The sequence below is a fragment of the Salmo salar genome, chromosome 16 (assembly GCF_965601325.2).
Source record: "Salmo salar chromosome 16, fSalSal1, whole genome shotgun sequence".
NCBI lineage: Eukaryota > Metazoa > Chordata > Actinopteri > Salmoniformes > Salmonidae > Salmo > Salmo salar.
The window spans coordinates 83934163-83951092 of NC_138306.1; the positions used below are offsets into that span (position 1 = coordinate 83934163).

Here is a 16930-nt window from a genome sequence, read left to right on the forward strand (position 1 = left end):
GTCTTGAATAAAACACCATTGTCTTATAGTGTGATTGATAATCATCATTGTTCTCCATTCACTCATCACCATATGAATGCGACTTGTATTAAAAAAGTAGAGCTACTCTTACACTAGGCTATCGCCTGATCATCACAAGATAACTTGTTTTATAATGTGAACAGACAAGAGGAAATCCAGAGGCTGACGATCAGTCAAACAGAAGCTATTCATCACAGCCCTATGCTACAAAATTCATCACTATGAGTGGCTTCAACAAGTTACTAAAACAACATTAACTGTCATTCAATAAATTCTCGCAAACTAGGTAGGGAAGCTACAAATGGTATTTTACATTTTATTTTTCAATCTTGTATAGTCCTAAAACTGACTGAAAATAGTTGAATCCTTTCCATCTAACAACAACCCTTATCACTGTATTTAAAGTTCAATGAAACACCTCATCCACCCACAACATGTATTAAAAAGTTACCCCTCACATCACAAAGTTTGATCAAAATCTAGTAAAATACACAGTGTACAAAACATTAGGAACACCTGCTCTTTCCATGACAGACTGACCAGGTGAATGCTATGATCCCTTATTGGGGTCACCTGTTAAATCCACTTCAAATCAGTGCAGAGGGCAGGAGACAGGCTAAAGAAGGATTTTTAAACCTTGAGACAATTGAAACATAGATTGTGTATGTGTCATTTAGAGGGTGAATGGGCAAGACAAAATATTTAAGTGCCTTTGAGCGGGGTATAGTAGTAGGTGCCAGGTGTACAAGTTTGTGTGTGTCAAGAACTGCAAATCTGCTGGGTTTTTCACACTCAACAGTTTCCCACGTGTATCAAGAATGGTCCACCACCCAAAGGATATTCAGCCAACTTGACACAACTGTGGGAAGCATTGGAGTCAACATGGGCCAGCATCTCTGTGGAACGCTTGACACCTTGTAGAGTCCATGCCCTGACGAATTGAGGCTGTTATGAGGCAAAATGGGGTGCAACACAATATTAGGAAGGTGTTCCTAATGTTTTGTACAATCAGTGTATGTGATTGAGTTGAAATGTAACTAGGCTCGTCTTCCAAATGTTTAGTTGGGGCAAAAAACAAATAGCTAATTCCACAGCAGTTCAGTCTTTGTAAATCTGACCTACAATTGTGTTCTCTACAAAACCAGGTTAACAGGGTACTTAAAAAGATGCCATCTCCAATATTTACTATCATTTCAATTAATGATATAGGCCTACACATCAATTCTTAAGTGTTACCAATATAACTTTGAAATGCCCCTTGAGCATGAATGAAAAAATACATTTAGGATTGTGACAAATATTTCTTACTTTAAAAAGATTACTTTTGGTTTAGGCTACTTCTCAGCTCTTTTGTTCCCAGTAGCAGGTATTATATGCAAAGTTGCAAGCCCCTCCCCTGTGTTTTGAGTAGTTTCTTTCCCTTCCAGTAGAGCCAACTTCCATTCCCTGTTCTCTACATTAAATATTATATTAGTGATAGTGATTATGAAAGATATTAGTCATCCCACTATGTAACATCTGCTTGTCAACCTTTTTTTGCCCAAGGAGCATTCCTTTGGGTTATAGAGTCTGTGTGTGAAATGTGGACTGCGCTTTAAAGCAGAACTACAGCTCTGACTCTGTCCCTGAAAAAGATTAGCAGCTTGCAGAGGAGCCGCCCCTTTTTTTTGTGCTAACAGTCGCTCCCGCCAAGAGAAAATAATACAGCTTCCTGCATCCCCCCCTCCACCAGACAGTATAAAAACCCCACCTTGGCCCCCTCCCCCATTACAGCCTTCATTCTCCGAATCCTCAACGTCGGCCGAAGGAAAGAAATCTGTCAAAATGGTGAGTGCCGAGTACTGCAGTTGATTCTGAAAAAAAATAACTACATTTTAGACAAACAGTGAGAGAAGTAAAAATGTCCTTGGATTGAACATTTGTACATTTTCGGTCAAATATATAGGGGTATATTTATTTCTAGTTTGTTAGTGTTTGATAGCTATACACTATCATTGGCTAATGTTACAGGGTTTTTTTTATCTTATAGATAGCATTAAAAGCCACGCTGCCGTTGTTGGATAGGCTGTGGGTTTGGGTGCAGTGGAGGAGACGGACTCAGCACTGTGACGAAGGGGACTCAGAGCATGTGGGGCTGACGCCAGAGAACTGGCACGGTTTCCTCCACCAGCGGGAGGAAAGCACACTACAGTCAGAAGCACTTGCCTCAATTTGATGTAGAAATGAATTTTCAAGAACAATTATTCCATTTGTTTGGGTGGAGGGGTATTTACAAAATTGTTTACGTGACCATTTGTTTTGGCTAAATGCCATTTTTTTGTACTTTCCTTCTCAAGTAATAACAGGGGAGGGGATATTTATATCTGGGTTGAGCAGTTATGAAGAAAAAAAAAGGTTTCAGTATGTTCTAGAGGACACAATCAGATATCCTGTCTGTGCGTTACACAAAGCAGCGCGCTTTGGCACTGAGGGCAGAGTGGGGAGTGGCCTGCCGGGCTATGGATTTGCCCCCTGTAGCACTGGGAGTTCATAACTGCACTGCTGGTTTCATTGGAGAACGACTGCCCCCTCTCATTGAAGACAGGGTTAGTTCAAGACCGACCGCAGTACTACAGGCATTGTTAGCAGAAAACAGGATCCCCCCATTATAATGAATGGAACAAACTGCAATCATCCTGGTCAATCTTCCTGTAAATAAATGTTTTTTTGGAAAGACAATCACGGTACCAATAATTGGGATTCACACAGCTCAGTCTCTGTGGGGCTGCAGTAATAACCCTCATATGACTCAGCATTCAGCTGCTCAAAGCTTCACAGCCTACAGAGGAGCAACCCCACCCTTTAACCAGCTGTCGTTGGGCTAATATAAGATTTAAAGATGGGACAGGTGTTAGACACAGTAAAATGCCAACTTTCACTATTGATTTATAATAATTTGTATCCTAACAATAGGACTACTGATTTGCAGTTGGTAAGGATGGTGCTTGTTGCCAAGCAGCAATGACATTGAATCCCTGGCCTATGATCGATTCAGATATCTAAACTGGGACAGTGAGAGAGTATCATTGGAAACTGTGGGCTATATGCATGTGACCAGTCTGCAGCCAGGAATCTAAAACGGAAAACAAAGGAAAGGACCAGAAATAGAAGGTCCTACCTTCATCATGAATAGGATTCACAGATGACAGGGCTGATTTAATTGTATGTATCATTTTCAGATTTTCTTCCACAGCCAGTTCCATGAATAACACTTGCTCTTATTCATCCAACAGAGCTCTTCAGAGTTTGTGGAGGTGTAAGCGGTTTCTTGGCCACAAACAGTTTGGCCTGTGCCTAGAGCCATTCATGAATTGTAGTGTCAACATTTGTCTTTTGTGTTTGATTGAATAACACTAACAGATAGGATATCCATAAAAATTCATCAGTTGAGGGATGACGTTTTCTTGACCTTGAGCTTCATGAAGGCCATAAGTTGACATCTCTGTTTCTCTGCAGCGTGAGTGTATTTCTATGCATGTCGGTCAGGCCGGAGCCCAGATGGGTAATGCATGCTGGGAATTGTACTGCCTAGAGCATGGGATCCAGCCTGACGGACAGATGCCCAGTGATAAGACAATCGGAGGGGGAGATGACTCCTTCAACACCTTCTTCAGTGAGACTGGGGCTGGTAAACATGTTCCTCGTGCAGTCTTTGTAGACCTGGAGCCAACCGTTATCGGTAATGCACCTATCCTCAATCACAAAATGTAAAACATGCCTAGTAATATTTTTTGTTATTTTTTTAGCCAGTATTTATACTTTAATTCTAACTGGCTTTCATCCTGTCATTCCACAGATGAGGTACGCACAGGTACCTACCGCCAGCTGTTCCACCCTGAGCAGCTGATCACAGGCAAGGAGGACGCTGCCAACAACTATGCCCGTGGTCACTACACCATTGGCAAGGAGATCATCGACCTGGTACTCGATAGGACGCGCAAACTGGTAAGATCCATTTCAAAGCTAGGCCTTGTGTTGACCTTGTACTAAAACCAAAAGGTATACATTTGAATGAAGGGTACATTTCTTAATTTTCTTCCCTTTGTTTCTTTCAGGCTGACCAGTGCACTGGTCTCCAGGGCTTCCTGATCTTCCACAGCTTTGGAGGAGGCACCGGTTCTGGGTTCACCTCCCTGTTGATGGAACGTCTCTCTGTCGACTATGGGAAGAAGTCCAAGCTTGAATTTGCTGTTTACCCTGCTCCCCAAGTTTCTACTGCTGTGGTGGAGCCTTACAACTCCATCCTGACCACCCACACCACCCTGGAGCACTCTGACTGTGCCTTCATGGTGGACAATGAGGCCATCTATGATATCTGCCGCAGGAACCTGGACATTGAGCGCCCCACCTACACCAACCTCAACAGGCTGATTGGTCAGATCGTCTCCTCCATCACCGCCTCCCTGCGTTTCGACGGGGCCCTCAATGTGGACCTGACAGAGTTCCAGACCAACTTGGTGCCTTACCCCCGTATCCACTTCCCTCTGGCCACCTATGCTCCAGTCATCTCTGCTGAGAAGGCCTACCATGAGCAGCTGTCTGTTGCTGACATCACCAACGCCTGCTTTGAGCCAGCCAATCAGATGGTGAAATGTGACCCACGTCACGGCAAGTACATGGCCTGCTGCCTGCTCTACCGTGGTGACGTTGTGCCCAAAGATGTCAACTCTGCCATCGCCACAATCAAGACCAAGCGCACCATCCAGTTTGTGGACTGGTGTCCCACTGGCTTCAAGGTCGGTATCAACTACCAGCCACCCACAGTGGTCCCTGGAGGAGATCTGGCCAAGGTCCAGAGAGCTGTGTGCATGCTGAGCAACACCACCGCCATCGCTGAGGCCTGGGCCAGGCTTGACCACAAGTTTGATCTGATGTACGCAAAGAGAGCCTTTGTGCACTGGTATGTGGGAGAGGGCATGGAGGAGGGAGAGTTCTCAGAGGCCAGAGAAGACATGGCAGCCCTGGAGAAAGATTATGAAGAGGTGGGTACTGACAGCATCGGAGAAGAGGATGAAGAAGGAGAGGAGTACTAAAGAGTAACTCCTGATCTGCTGATGTTCCATTAATATAGTGTGCAAGTAGTAAGAAAACAACAAAACGGGTGTAACAGACTAATATTGGAAATCATTCCATAGAGTAAGCACATTCCACCCAGCTACAAGAAGAACCTTCCTGCCTCACATCAGCCAGTTTGAATAAAATATGAAAATAAAATTAGTGTCTTGTGTTTATTGGATGAAACCTCTTGGTATGTCAACATGAAGTAGCAGATCTTTCTGACGCGTTGATCACAACGACAGCGTAATTTCGCAAAATAATATGCAGCATCATCAGGATGTGTGGAACAAAAGTTCAACATTCCTCTTCTGCTACCATTTCTGTCAAGTCGTCTATGTATACAGTTTGAAACATATGTTCAATAAACCCAACGTATGCACCACACAGAACGCACTGCAACTGCCTCTGCAACGCAATGCTGCAAGGCAAATGCAGCATTCCATGGGAAATGAATGTACTTCTGGTGTACCAAAAAATATAATGACGCTGTCGGTGTGATCGAGGCGTGAGGTGATGTGCCAAGCTGAGAAAAAGATTCAGCATACAACTGTAGGACATTTTAAAGTGAGCAGTTTCTAAAATGGGTGGTAGGCCAAGCTATACGGAGCTGCAAAACTTACAAGTTAGACATTTAGAGAGGTTTACTAAACCAGATTTGATCAAACATTAACCCTCTCCGCAATCTCCCCAGATGTTTTCTGACCATACAACCTTATGCTACTGCATGCTATAGTACAGCTCCTGTACATCAAAATGCACTCAAGTTATAATACTGTATGCTTGAAATGTATGGAATTCACATTCATTGGTAAACAATCTCCACTTTGAAAAACAACCCAATCCTCTTACTGAGCTCTTCACTGCCTTACTAGCAGTGAAGAGATTAAAACATGCATTAGGGCCTAAATGTAAACAGCCTTTCCCTTCTATGGTTGATTGAAGTGATGGTTATGCTGCATCCTCATGTTAAATCCCACTTTGTTAGACCCTCAAAGTCAAAATATTGCTGTCTACCAAACCCAGTATCAATAAGAGGACTTAAAGTATAGGCATATATCAGAGAAAACAATAACCCATTGTTTTCGCGGATTGTGTGATTATCTACCTTATGGCATACACTCTACACATTTTCTAATAGTGCTTTCGTGACAACTGGTGCCGTTCAAAAACAACTGGGAACTCCCAACTGGGAACTCTCTGACATCTGACTTCAGGGCGTTCAAAACAACTGGGAACTAGGGGGGAAAAAACGAGCTCCGACTGGGGAAAATCGAACTTGGGTACTCTTTCTGGAGCTCCGACTTTCCGACCTAAATATAACTGACGTCATGATTTGACCTCGTATTTTTCAGAGTTCCCAGTTGTTTTGAACGCGGCATTGGGAACTGAGGACAAAAACGAGTTCAAATCATGACGTCAGTGATATTTACGACGGAGTTCAAGAAAGATGCCCGATTTGGAATTACGAGCTGGATGACCGCTCAAAACCGTTTTCTGAGCCGAAGCTAGTTTCCCCACCTCTTGCTATCAGATTATAGTCGAACGTAAACTAGACTGGACAATAAAATACATTGAGTTGCATTGTTTTTTTTTCACCAAAGGACAATACGACTACCATGAAATTCGTCAGGAGACAATCTTAAAAGTACACATTTTCGCTAATTCTTTTTGTATGAAGGGGATGCTATGCCTGAAGTTTGCTAGCTCTTCTAGCTAACAGCAGAGGTGTGGCCTCCCTGGCGCGCGATATGCCTTCATGGCTGGCCAAAACTTTTATTTTAAATTGAATCAAAGGACTTCGTGGTTGAAAGCACATTTATATTACTGTAACGTTATTCATGTTCATAACACTTGGATTGGATGACTTTGTCAGCATATTGGGATGAAACCTTACCTCACACTAGCTCTCGTTGGCAGGTACCACCCTCGTGATAGGAGACGTCAGACAGTTTGCATGGCAAATAGGACACGTGCATGTTTGAAACCAATTTGACCCCTTGAACGATTGTGATTGGTAGGACTTGAATGTCCAAATGACCCAAAAATTAAATCCTGAACAATAAATAAGTAAACATTGAAAAAAAAATAGAGAAAACAGCACTCAGTCTATTAAGCATTTGCAACACACACATCAACGTTTATTAGTTACCACACAAAGTTACAAAATAGGCATTTTTCATATTTTAACATTTTTTGTTTATTTTTTCTGGTTTGCTTGAAGTAAACAACAACAATTGAACAAATCATTTACAACAATCTATATGGCACAGGAAGAGAAGAGGGAAGTAACGTTTAGTCATTTTACCCAAAGGGTTAGTAAAACACGAGAACATGGAATGTTAATGAGCAGGGTTTGAGATTTGGGTAAATTGTAAACAAATACACTCTGAGGAGCAGGGAGAATCGGAGAGTGACAGCTGGCAACCCTTCTTGACTCACATCCATCCTCAATCACCAACCACAGCCGAAACATTTGGGATGACACTCTCTGAAAAGGACATAGTTCTTTGATGTAAAACATTAAAATATTATGATTTTTATCTACCTTTGAGAGAGAGAACAATAAGCCATCTCAGCTCACCCCAATAACCTGGAAACCGTTGACAAGGGGACTCGTCAGAGGACACGTATAGAAGATGACAGAAACACCCTCTTCCTCATCCCCACCACCACCAAAGAGAATAGCAAGAAATCGAAGGCATCATTCAAACAGGAGAGAAAGCACAAAGAACAGCTTGGTCATTCTACACCATATTGTAGAGAAAAGGTGAGGTAAGACACAGTTGATGATTGAAGATATAATTCCATGGCGCAAGGGAAGGATCATTGAGTGGGGGAGGTCTGTGGTACAGGCATGTAGGCAGGTCTGAATCGAGTTGGTTTCACTGGGGCAGGGCTTTCAGGATGGCATTCACCTCCTCCGCCACAGCGGTCAGGGCAAACTCAAACTGCTCCTGTAGGGAAAATTATCATCATGTGATTTAAATTGAACAGTGAATATATAGGTTATAGTCCAACCTTCAATTGTGGATGTGCATTATGGTCTGATGACACAATGCATGTCATGTTTGGGAATTTATCCACCATAGATGATATACTATACATACACAAGGTTGTGTTTATGACAGTACCTTGGTGCGCACCATCCCTGGTCTCTGGTCACGGACGTGTTCCAGGGTAGCAGCAATGTCAATCTCCTTCACTCCTGAAATAAAACTTCAACTTTAAGCCAAAAATGCATGCAGAAAACACTCCTATACCAAAATCACATACATACACGGAAATGGACAGTAATATGCTTACCCTTGGCCATGCGGTTCAGAACCATGTCAATCAGGATGTAGGTCCCAGTCCGGCCTGTACCATCACTGTGTAGGAAAACATGAACATCTTAACATTAATAATAGACCAAACCACTGACTGAACAATAAACATATCAACTTACAACTGTTGTTTGCTGAGGAGGCTGGTGGGAGGAGCTATAGGAGGAAGGGCTCATTGTAATGGCTGGAATGGAATCAATGGAACAGAGTCAAACACGTTGTTTCCATGTGCTTGGTACCGTTCCATTGATTCCATTCTAGCCATTACAATGAGCCTGTCCTCCTACAGCTCCTCCCACCAGCCCCCTCTGGTTGTTTGTTTCCTGCTGTGTTTTGTGTATGTAATGTGCAAGCTGTGCCAAGATTTCTCGCTTGTTGGACAATAAACGTCAATCTATATTGCATGCATGATTTAGTCATAACACCACCATAGATAATGGAGTGTATTCAGAGAGGAAGAGGCGAAGTGAGAGGGAGAACTCGGCCCAAAATCTCTGTTCCCCAGCAGGTGGCGTTTTTTCATTTTTTTCCCCGCTCACCAAGCAAGGAGTTTTTGTATGGCGGTCAATGAATGTCGAATTTGGTCAACAAAAAATGTAATGGTTCATTTGATCGAATATAAGTGTTGTAATTCTTAGGTTGTTGCGCGTGTATTGATATAAGTACAACACGTGACATCCAGGCAACTTGATATCGAAGTTGTACCTGTGCTTTGCGGGATCTTTAACCGTTTTACACTTTAACGGGATAGGAACATCCCAAGGATCCCAGCTAGCAAATACCATTGCGGTTGTTCACACGCGTATCTGCCCTCTCATTGGCTAGAATTACATTTTTACGTGTTAGTCATTTAGCAGACACTATTATCCAGAGCGATTTACAGCAGTGAGTGCATACATTTTTTGTAACCCTGGTGTTGCAAGCGCCACACTCTACCAACTGAGCCACAGGGGTCAGAAGGGTCCCACCTGTCTTGCCTCGTCCCGACTGTCTTCCATTTTTTAAGACATTTATTTTCATTGTTAGGGCGGCCAATAGAGCATCTGGGTCAATATAGTGGAACATCTGTGCTACATTTCCACTCTCCAACACCTGAGCCAAGCAGCATCTGAAAGAGAATGGCGAGGTTCTGCCACCGTGTGGACAAAAGTTGTATTGCAAATGTTGGTTTACCTGCAGTGTACAATGATCGGACAAGATCTGCCTCTGTAGCACTTATTCACCTTTCTGTGGAGATGCAGAGAGAGAGGGAGATCTAATATAAGTGAATACTGAATGAATACTGAACACTGATGGAGAACATATATCATGCTTGACATTGGCAAGTCATACAAACGTCAGACAAGCTAAAATGAGGACGACAACACACATCCTAACTCGATTGCAGCCGTGTCCTAATTAATAAAAATGTTGTTTACATTGCAGATGTTGCATTGCATCAACCAATGGTTGCGTGCCAGGTCATCCGACTGTGCAGTTGGGCATCAGACTGCGTAATCATACGATGTGGCTCGCTGATCTTTTTTAAAGACCTATGCAAGCATTAGATCTGGCAGCAATATAGTCACACTGGAACGCAGCCTAGCGGTTCTAAACAAGCAGTCAGTGTGTATTCAATATGGAGGAAAACAGCCCTGTTTGAGCTCCACTCCAGTTTAACAATCATTATAGGATGAAAATAACTTTTAGATAAAGAGGAGCGTTCGCAGCATAGTGATGAGGAGGAGAGTCAAAAGGGTGAGAGAAATGTAGACAGAGAGAGTATAAAAAAGGGAGAGAGACGAGGGAGCAAAGGGGTTAGGCGATGGACCTCCTGCTGCAGCCACACCTGTCCATGATCATTTTTGTGACTATGCAACTGGACCCAGACTACTAGCTGCAAATCACAAAGATGACACGGACAGATATGTAAAATATCATGAGCCCGCTGACCTCCATCGCAAGATAGATGTGTGAGAGCAAAGAAGAGGAGGGACAGAGGGAGTGTCCAAGGGAGAGATGTGAGGAGGGATTGAAAGGGAAAGAGAAAGGCTAATTAAGTAAAGAAGCCCCCCCACACACACACACACACACACACACACACACACACACACACCACACACACACACACACACACACACACACACACACACACACACACACACACACACACACACACACACACACACACACACACACAGAGAGACAGAGCGAGACAGAGAGAGGGTAAAAGGAAAGAGAGCAGGATGAGTGAAATGACACATGTTTTATATGTTTTGGTCATCCCATCATCTAGTAGGGATCAGATGAGTAAAATGGATTGAGGATTATAAGGAGTTGTGGACAGAGAAAAGTCTGTGAAACTGACACTGTTGACGAGTGACAAAGGAATTTGAGACCAAACAAGATAGGAGCATTGTCTGGCAAAACCATAGGATGCATCATATAATAAAATCCCTTCCAAACCTCAAAATGTCAGACATTCTGTTGTCCTGTATATCTGGGTTGTGTTCATTATAGCATGCAATATTTTAAAGTGTTTTTGAAACGGAAAACGAAAATGACCAGTAGTCAAACTCCCTGTTTCAATCAATTTTTTCCCCCATTTCATGCCTAGTAAACAACCCTGCGTTCAGTGTCCATGCGGTACCTGCGGAAGTCCAGTAGGGTGCGTGTGGAGGTGGGGATGCCCTGGGCAGGCCAGCTCAGGAAGTGGAACTGGGTGAGTGTACGGGTCTCCTGGGTCTGGACGTTCTTCAGGTAGAAACTACGAACCAGGAAGTCATTGCACCAGATGTGCTCCGAAACCAGGTTCACCTGATGGACACACAGACCATTGTTACAGATCAGGACAGACAGACAGACACACACACACACCGAGTCTCACACACACCTCATAGATGTGGTAGAGGGAGGATCCCTCGTCAGGCCAGTAGCGATCACACTGTTTCTCTCCGTCCTCAACCAGGGCTGTCATCATCACTATCACCGTGCAGCCATTCTCCCAAACCATCTATAGAGGAACACCATCACACACACACACACACACTAGAACATGTAAACATAGAGCTTGGAGACCAATAACATCATAATGTAGTCCATAGTGTAATCTTCTTTCATCATCACATCGGCATGTGTTTTGAGTGTTGATTTATGTGAACAAATGTTTGTACACGTTATATGGTTCAAGTTAGGGTACATTCTTAAAACATTTAGATTAAAGCAGCAGCAGCAACAAATTGTCATTTCCCTTAAGGGACAATAAAGTTTTGCATTTGAATTGTATTCATATTACGCACATATGAATACTCATCCGGAGTGACTGACCTGCCAGAAGTCGGAGATGGTGTGAGACAGGGGTCCTTGGGTGGCGATGTATGTTGGCATCCGGGGGTCATGCTCGATCTAGGGGTCACAGAGGGGAAAGGTCATCATGGGTCACCTCCTGGCGTCCACAATAGAGGACACTATGGACACTGGTGGTCACCGTGGCGATGGTTCCATTCACTGACCAGTGGCATTTACGGGGCGGGTGAGTGGATCTGCTTCCCAAATGGCACCCTATTCCCTATATAGTGCACTTCTTTTGAGCAGGGCTCATAGCGCTCTGGTCAAAAGTAGTGCACTGGGTAGGGGACAGAGTACCATTTGGGAAGCATTATGGGAGAGATTCCACAACTAGTGTTCCAGTTTGATCAATGGAGGGTGGGTGTCGGAGACGGCTATAGGGCCATAGGTGGGACCAGGGCCGTATTCAGAAAGAGTCTCAGAGTAGGAGTCCTGATATAGGATCAGTCTTTTAGATCAAAATGACAGATCATATGGATCCTAGATCAGCACTTCTACCCTGAGGCACTTTTCTAATACAGATCAGAGTGATATATAGAGAAGGCTTTGGGTGGGGATCTATCCCTATGAGCACAAGATGTTGAAAATACATATTTTTGGTTGCAAAGACGTTGAAAAGATGTCTTTCAACCAATTTTGCTCACTGGGATGGATTTGAGTTAACCAGACAGGTACCATGGTGACAGCGGGGATCAGGATTACTTCTTACTATGGTGCTGGCGTTGATGTAGTCAGTCCTGGAGGGGTTGTTCTCCGCCTTCATCTTCACCCTGGAGTGATCATCTGCAGCGCAAAGACACAAAACACAAACCTAGGATCACGGAGGCCACCTGGGTGGTTTAACCTAGGATCACGTTGGCCACCTGGGTGGTTTAACCTAGGATCACGTTGGCCACCTGGGTGGTTTAACCTAGGATCACGGAGGCCACCTGGGTGGTTTAACCTAGGATCATGGAGGCCGCCTGGGTGGTTTAACCTAGAATCACGGAGGCCACCTGGGTGGTTTAACCTAGGATCATGGAGGCCGCCTGGGTGGTTTAACCTAGAATCACGGAGGCCACCTGGGTGGTTTAACCTAGGATCATGGAGGCCGCCTGGGTGGTTTAACCTAGGATCATGGAGGCCACCTGGGTGGTTTAACCTAGGATCACGGAGGCCACCTGGGTGTTTTAACCTAGGATCACGGAGGCCACCTGGGTGGTTTAACCTAGGATCACGGAGGCCACCTGGGTGGTTTAACCTAGGATCACGGAGGCCACCTGGGTGGTTTAACCTAGGATCACGGAGGCCACCTGGGTGGTTTAACCTAGGATCATGGAGGTCGCCTGGGTGGTTTAACCTAGAATCACGGAGGCCACCTGGGTGGTTTAACCTAGGATCATGGAGGCCGCCTGGGTGGTTTAACCTAGAATCACGGAGGCCACCTGGGTGGTTTAACCTAGGATCATGGAGGCCGCCTGGGTGGTTTAACCTAGGATCATGGAGGCCGCCTGGGTGTTTTAACCTAGAATCACGGAGGCCACCTGGGTGTTTTAACCTAGAATCATGGAGGCCGCCTGGGTGTTTTAACCTAGAATCACGGAGGCCGCCTGGGTGGTTTAACCTAGAATCACGGAGGCCACCTGGGTGGTTTAACCTAGAATCATGGAGGCCAGGCCACCTGGGTGGTCTAGCTGGTGATGCCGCCGGTCACCCTCAGCATACAGTCTGTGTGGGTTTAATCTGACCCACTGTCATTTGACTGAATCTCCTCCTAACTTTCCTGTCTGTCCACTTTCCTAGCCTGGTCTCAGATCTGTTGACATGACATGTTTGGTGAGAGATTGACAAGGAGCAAAACATCCCAAACAGCTCTGGGACCCAGGCTATCACTTTCTGTTCAACAAAAATCACCCAAGAAAATACAAAGGGGAAATAAATCAAGGAGGAGATGTGGAAGAAAGGAGGGAAGAAGAAGGAGGAGGATGAGGGGAAGAAGAAGAACTTACAGGGCACAGAGTCAGGGCAGCGGTTCTTCTTCAGGTTGGTGTCACTCTGGGCCACAGACATGGTGCTGGGTTCAGCCTGGTAGGAACACAGGGCCTCCCACTCCTTCAGCAGACGGTCCTTGTTCTTCAGGTGGTCCTCCATGTAAGCCTGTGGGTTAGGAGGACAGAGGGGGCTCTCAGTACTAGGATGACTCTTACTTATATAATACACTACACTTTTCCTCTGTCAATGACTTCAACTGGATGAATCTGTCTTTTAGAGTCTGATGGTTAATGTGTATTTAATTGTCTGTACTCACTGGGATGGATTCAAATAGCATTTGTTATATTTCAAATATTTTTAGGGTTTGATTGAGCCTACCTGCAGTGCCAGGTGGGTAAGATTTGCACTTTTGGGACTAGTCCATTGGTTCCATTGCGCAAAGCAGCTAGGCAAGTTCAATCAAGCGCAGCAAAAGTATTTGATAGAAAACAATAACTATTTTAATCCAGGTGTTAGTCCGAACAGCGGTAGAGATCTGAGGCTGAGTAGGAATAAATGAATGAATGAATAAATGAATGAATGAATAGAGTAAATGTTCAGAGTGACACTGACCAGGATCATGTGACCGGTGGAGATGTCCATGTTGGTCTGCGCTGGTTCCTCACACCAGGAAGAGGTGCTGCTGTGGGAGCTCGGGCTGGGCTGGGGTGCGTCGCTGGGCTGGGGCGCGTCGCTGAACTGGGACGACACACTGCTCACCCTGGACGTGTCCGTACCTCCTCCTCCACCAACACCTCCTCCACCACCTCCACTAGCACCCCCACCGCCCCCCGCTGCTCCTGCCCCCTCCTGACGCTCGAAGAGTCCCCTGGATCCCATGTGCTGACGACACAGGTCCTGACAGAAGGAGATGGGGACCATGACAGTCAATGGGCTTTCTATGAACACAATGTATTTCTAAATCAGGGATCAATGTCCCGTGGATACAGTCACACTGGTAGTCCTGGGATCAATGTCCCGTGGATACAGTCACACTGGTAGTCCAGGGATCAATGTCCCGTGGATACAGTCACACTGGTAGTCCTGGGATCAATGTCCCGTGGATACAGTCACACTGGTAGTCCTGGGATCAATGTCCCGTGGATACAGTCACACTGGTAGTCCTGGGATCAATGTCCCGTGGATACAGTCACACTGGTAGTCCTGGGATCAATGTCCCGTGGATACAGTCACACTGGTAGTCCTGGGATCAATGTCCCGTGGATACAGTCACACTGGTAGTCCTGGGATCAATGTCCCGTGGATACAGTCACACTGGTAGTCCTGGGATCATTGTCCCGTGGATACAGTCACACTGGTAGTCCTGGGATCATTGTCCCGTGGATACAGTCGACCTGGTAGTCCTGGGATCAATGTCCCGTGGATACAGTCACACTGGTAGTCCTGGGATCAATGTCCCGTGGATACAGTCACACTGGTAGTCCTGGTATCAATGTCCCGTGGATACAGTCACACTGGTAGTCCTGGGATCAATGTCCCGTGGATACAGTCACACTGGTAGTCCTGGGATCAATGCCCCGTGGATACAGTCACACTGGTAGTCCTGGGATCAATGTCCCGTGGATACAGTCACACTGGTAGTCCTGGGATCAATGTCCCGTGGATACAGTCACACTGGTAGTCCTGGGATCAATGCCCCGTGGATACAGTCACACTGGTAGTCCTGGGATCAATGTCCCGTGGATACAGTCACACTGGTAGTCCTGGGATCAATGTCCCGTGGATACAGTCACACTGGTAGTCCTGGGATCAATGTCCCGTGGATACAGTCACACTGGTAGTCCTGGGAAGTTGGGGTCTGCAGCATGCACAGGTTTCTTTCAATACATCTCATGTCTCAGACTAGTGAATGCTTGTGCAGGTTGAAAACTAAAGAGTGAATGTGTTCATGTTGGACTGTTTGTGAGTTGTCTTTTTAGGGAGTATTACACTGTGTTGACATTGGTGAAGAGAGGGAGACATAAGAAAACTAAGATATAGCGGCTGGACAAACCCATGTATGATAAATACTTTATTGATCCCCGAGGGGAAATTGGTTTGTCAATCATATCTCATCGAGCAATGTGCTGTCTGTCTGTAGTCTACAGTACTCCCACTTGACTTGGTCCTGCATGACTGTGAGGTGTCAGTTGATGGCTGGGCCTACTTACCTATGTGTGTGTGCACCTACCTGGTACTCCTGGTGTGTAACGCTGCCTCCCTCTGGCCCCAGACCTAGCTTCTCAGACGCCAGGCGGTTGGTATGGCGACGCAGGCAGACGATGGTCATTGTCGCCACCAGGATCCCGCAAACACAGGCCACGCCCACCATGGTCATGAACACCCAACGGGAGCCATCTCGGACCCGGGTGGCCTGAGGTAAGCCCCGCCCATCAGTTCTCTGTCGTGAAGGGAGGTGACAGAGACAGAAAGAGAGAGAGAGAAGGAAGGAAAACTAAATTGTTAGCTGAATATCTCACTGATGAGCCAATAAAATAGCTTTTGAAAGAGTGTTTATCCGTTAGTGGAAGGATGAGACTCTGGTTCTTTAGAGCCCCACTAATGTCCTGCAACAGAAGAATTGATCAAAGTTATTATTATTGCGGAGGTAGATGAGAGAAAACCTCGGTGGTGTTCATTAGGGTGAAAATGTTTTGAAACAGAGTGAAACGTCCAATCAGAACAGAGATATTCACGTTGCGAAACGTTTTTCTACATTGTATCCCACTGAATGCAACACAAGTACTGTTGCAGCCTGACCCCCAATCATTTATTCTCTTTCATCTCTCATTCTCCTCCCTGGTTGCCACGGTTGCCTCTCCTGCCCTCCTGACCTCTCTTTCCTCTTCAGAGGCCCCAGGAATGTGCTGAAGGATTTGGGGGTTGGGGGATGGAGCTATAGTCTGAGACATTGGTGTAGGGAGGGGTGCTATAGTCAGACATTGGGGTAGGGGGGTGGAGCTATAGTCTGAGACATTGGTGTAGGGAGGGGTGCTATAGTCAGACATTGGGGTAGGGGGGTGGAGCTATAGTCTGAGACATTGGGGAGAGGGGGTGGAGCTATAGTCTGAGACATTGGGGGGGTGGAGCTATAGTCTGTGACATTGGGGTAAGGGGGTGGAGCTATAGTCAGACATTGGGGTGAGGGGGTG

The 16930-nt window shown here is 45.5% G+C and overlaps 2 protein-coding genes across 8 annotated transcripts in view; one reads left to right on the forward strand and one right to left on the reverse strand.

Annotated features, from left to right (window-relative positions):
- Window positions 1–1708: 1708 nt before the first annotated feature.
- On the forward strand, window positions 1709–5274 carry tba1a (Tubulin alpha-1A chain). 2 transcript variants are annotated; one of them, XM_014149227.3, is made up of 5 exons: window positions 1709–1848; window positions 2051–2606; window positions 3517–3739; window positions 3857–4005; window positions 4116–5274. In XM_014149227.3, exons 2-5 carry the CDS (start codon window positions 2520–2522, stop codon window positions 5091–5093), a joined length of 1437 nt encoding a protein of 478 aa, XP_014004702.1. In that variant the 5' UTR covers window positions 1709–1848; window positions 2051–2519; the 3' UTR covers window positions 5094–5274.
- A 1953-nt stretch (window positions 5275–7227) lies between these two features.
- ptprnb (protein tyrosine phosphatase receptor type Nb) overlaps window positions 7228–16930 on the reverse strand; it is a 40154-nt gene continuing 30451 nt past the window's right edge. For 4 of the 6 annotated variants that reach the window (XM_082962339.1, XM_082962337.1, XM_082962338.1 and 1 more), the window contains 11 exons: window positions 15970–16179; window positions 14352–14636; window positions 13757–13904; window positions 12478–12551; window positions 11748–11825; window positions 11314–11433; window positions 11071–11237; window positions 9615–9668; window positions 8422–8486; window positions 8250–8323; window positions 7228–8072 (listed from right to left, as the gene is read on the reverse strand). In XM_082962339.1, the coding sequence (XP_082818465.1) occupies window positions 8001–8072; window positions 8250–8323; window positions 8422–8486; window positions 9615–9668; window positions 11071–11237; window positions 11314–11433; window positions 11748–11825; window positions 12478–12551; window positions 13757–13904; window positions 14352–14636; window positions 15970–16179 (1347 nt within the window). In that variant the 3' untranslated portion in view covers window positions 7228–8000. 6 annotated transcript variants of the gene reach the window in all.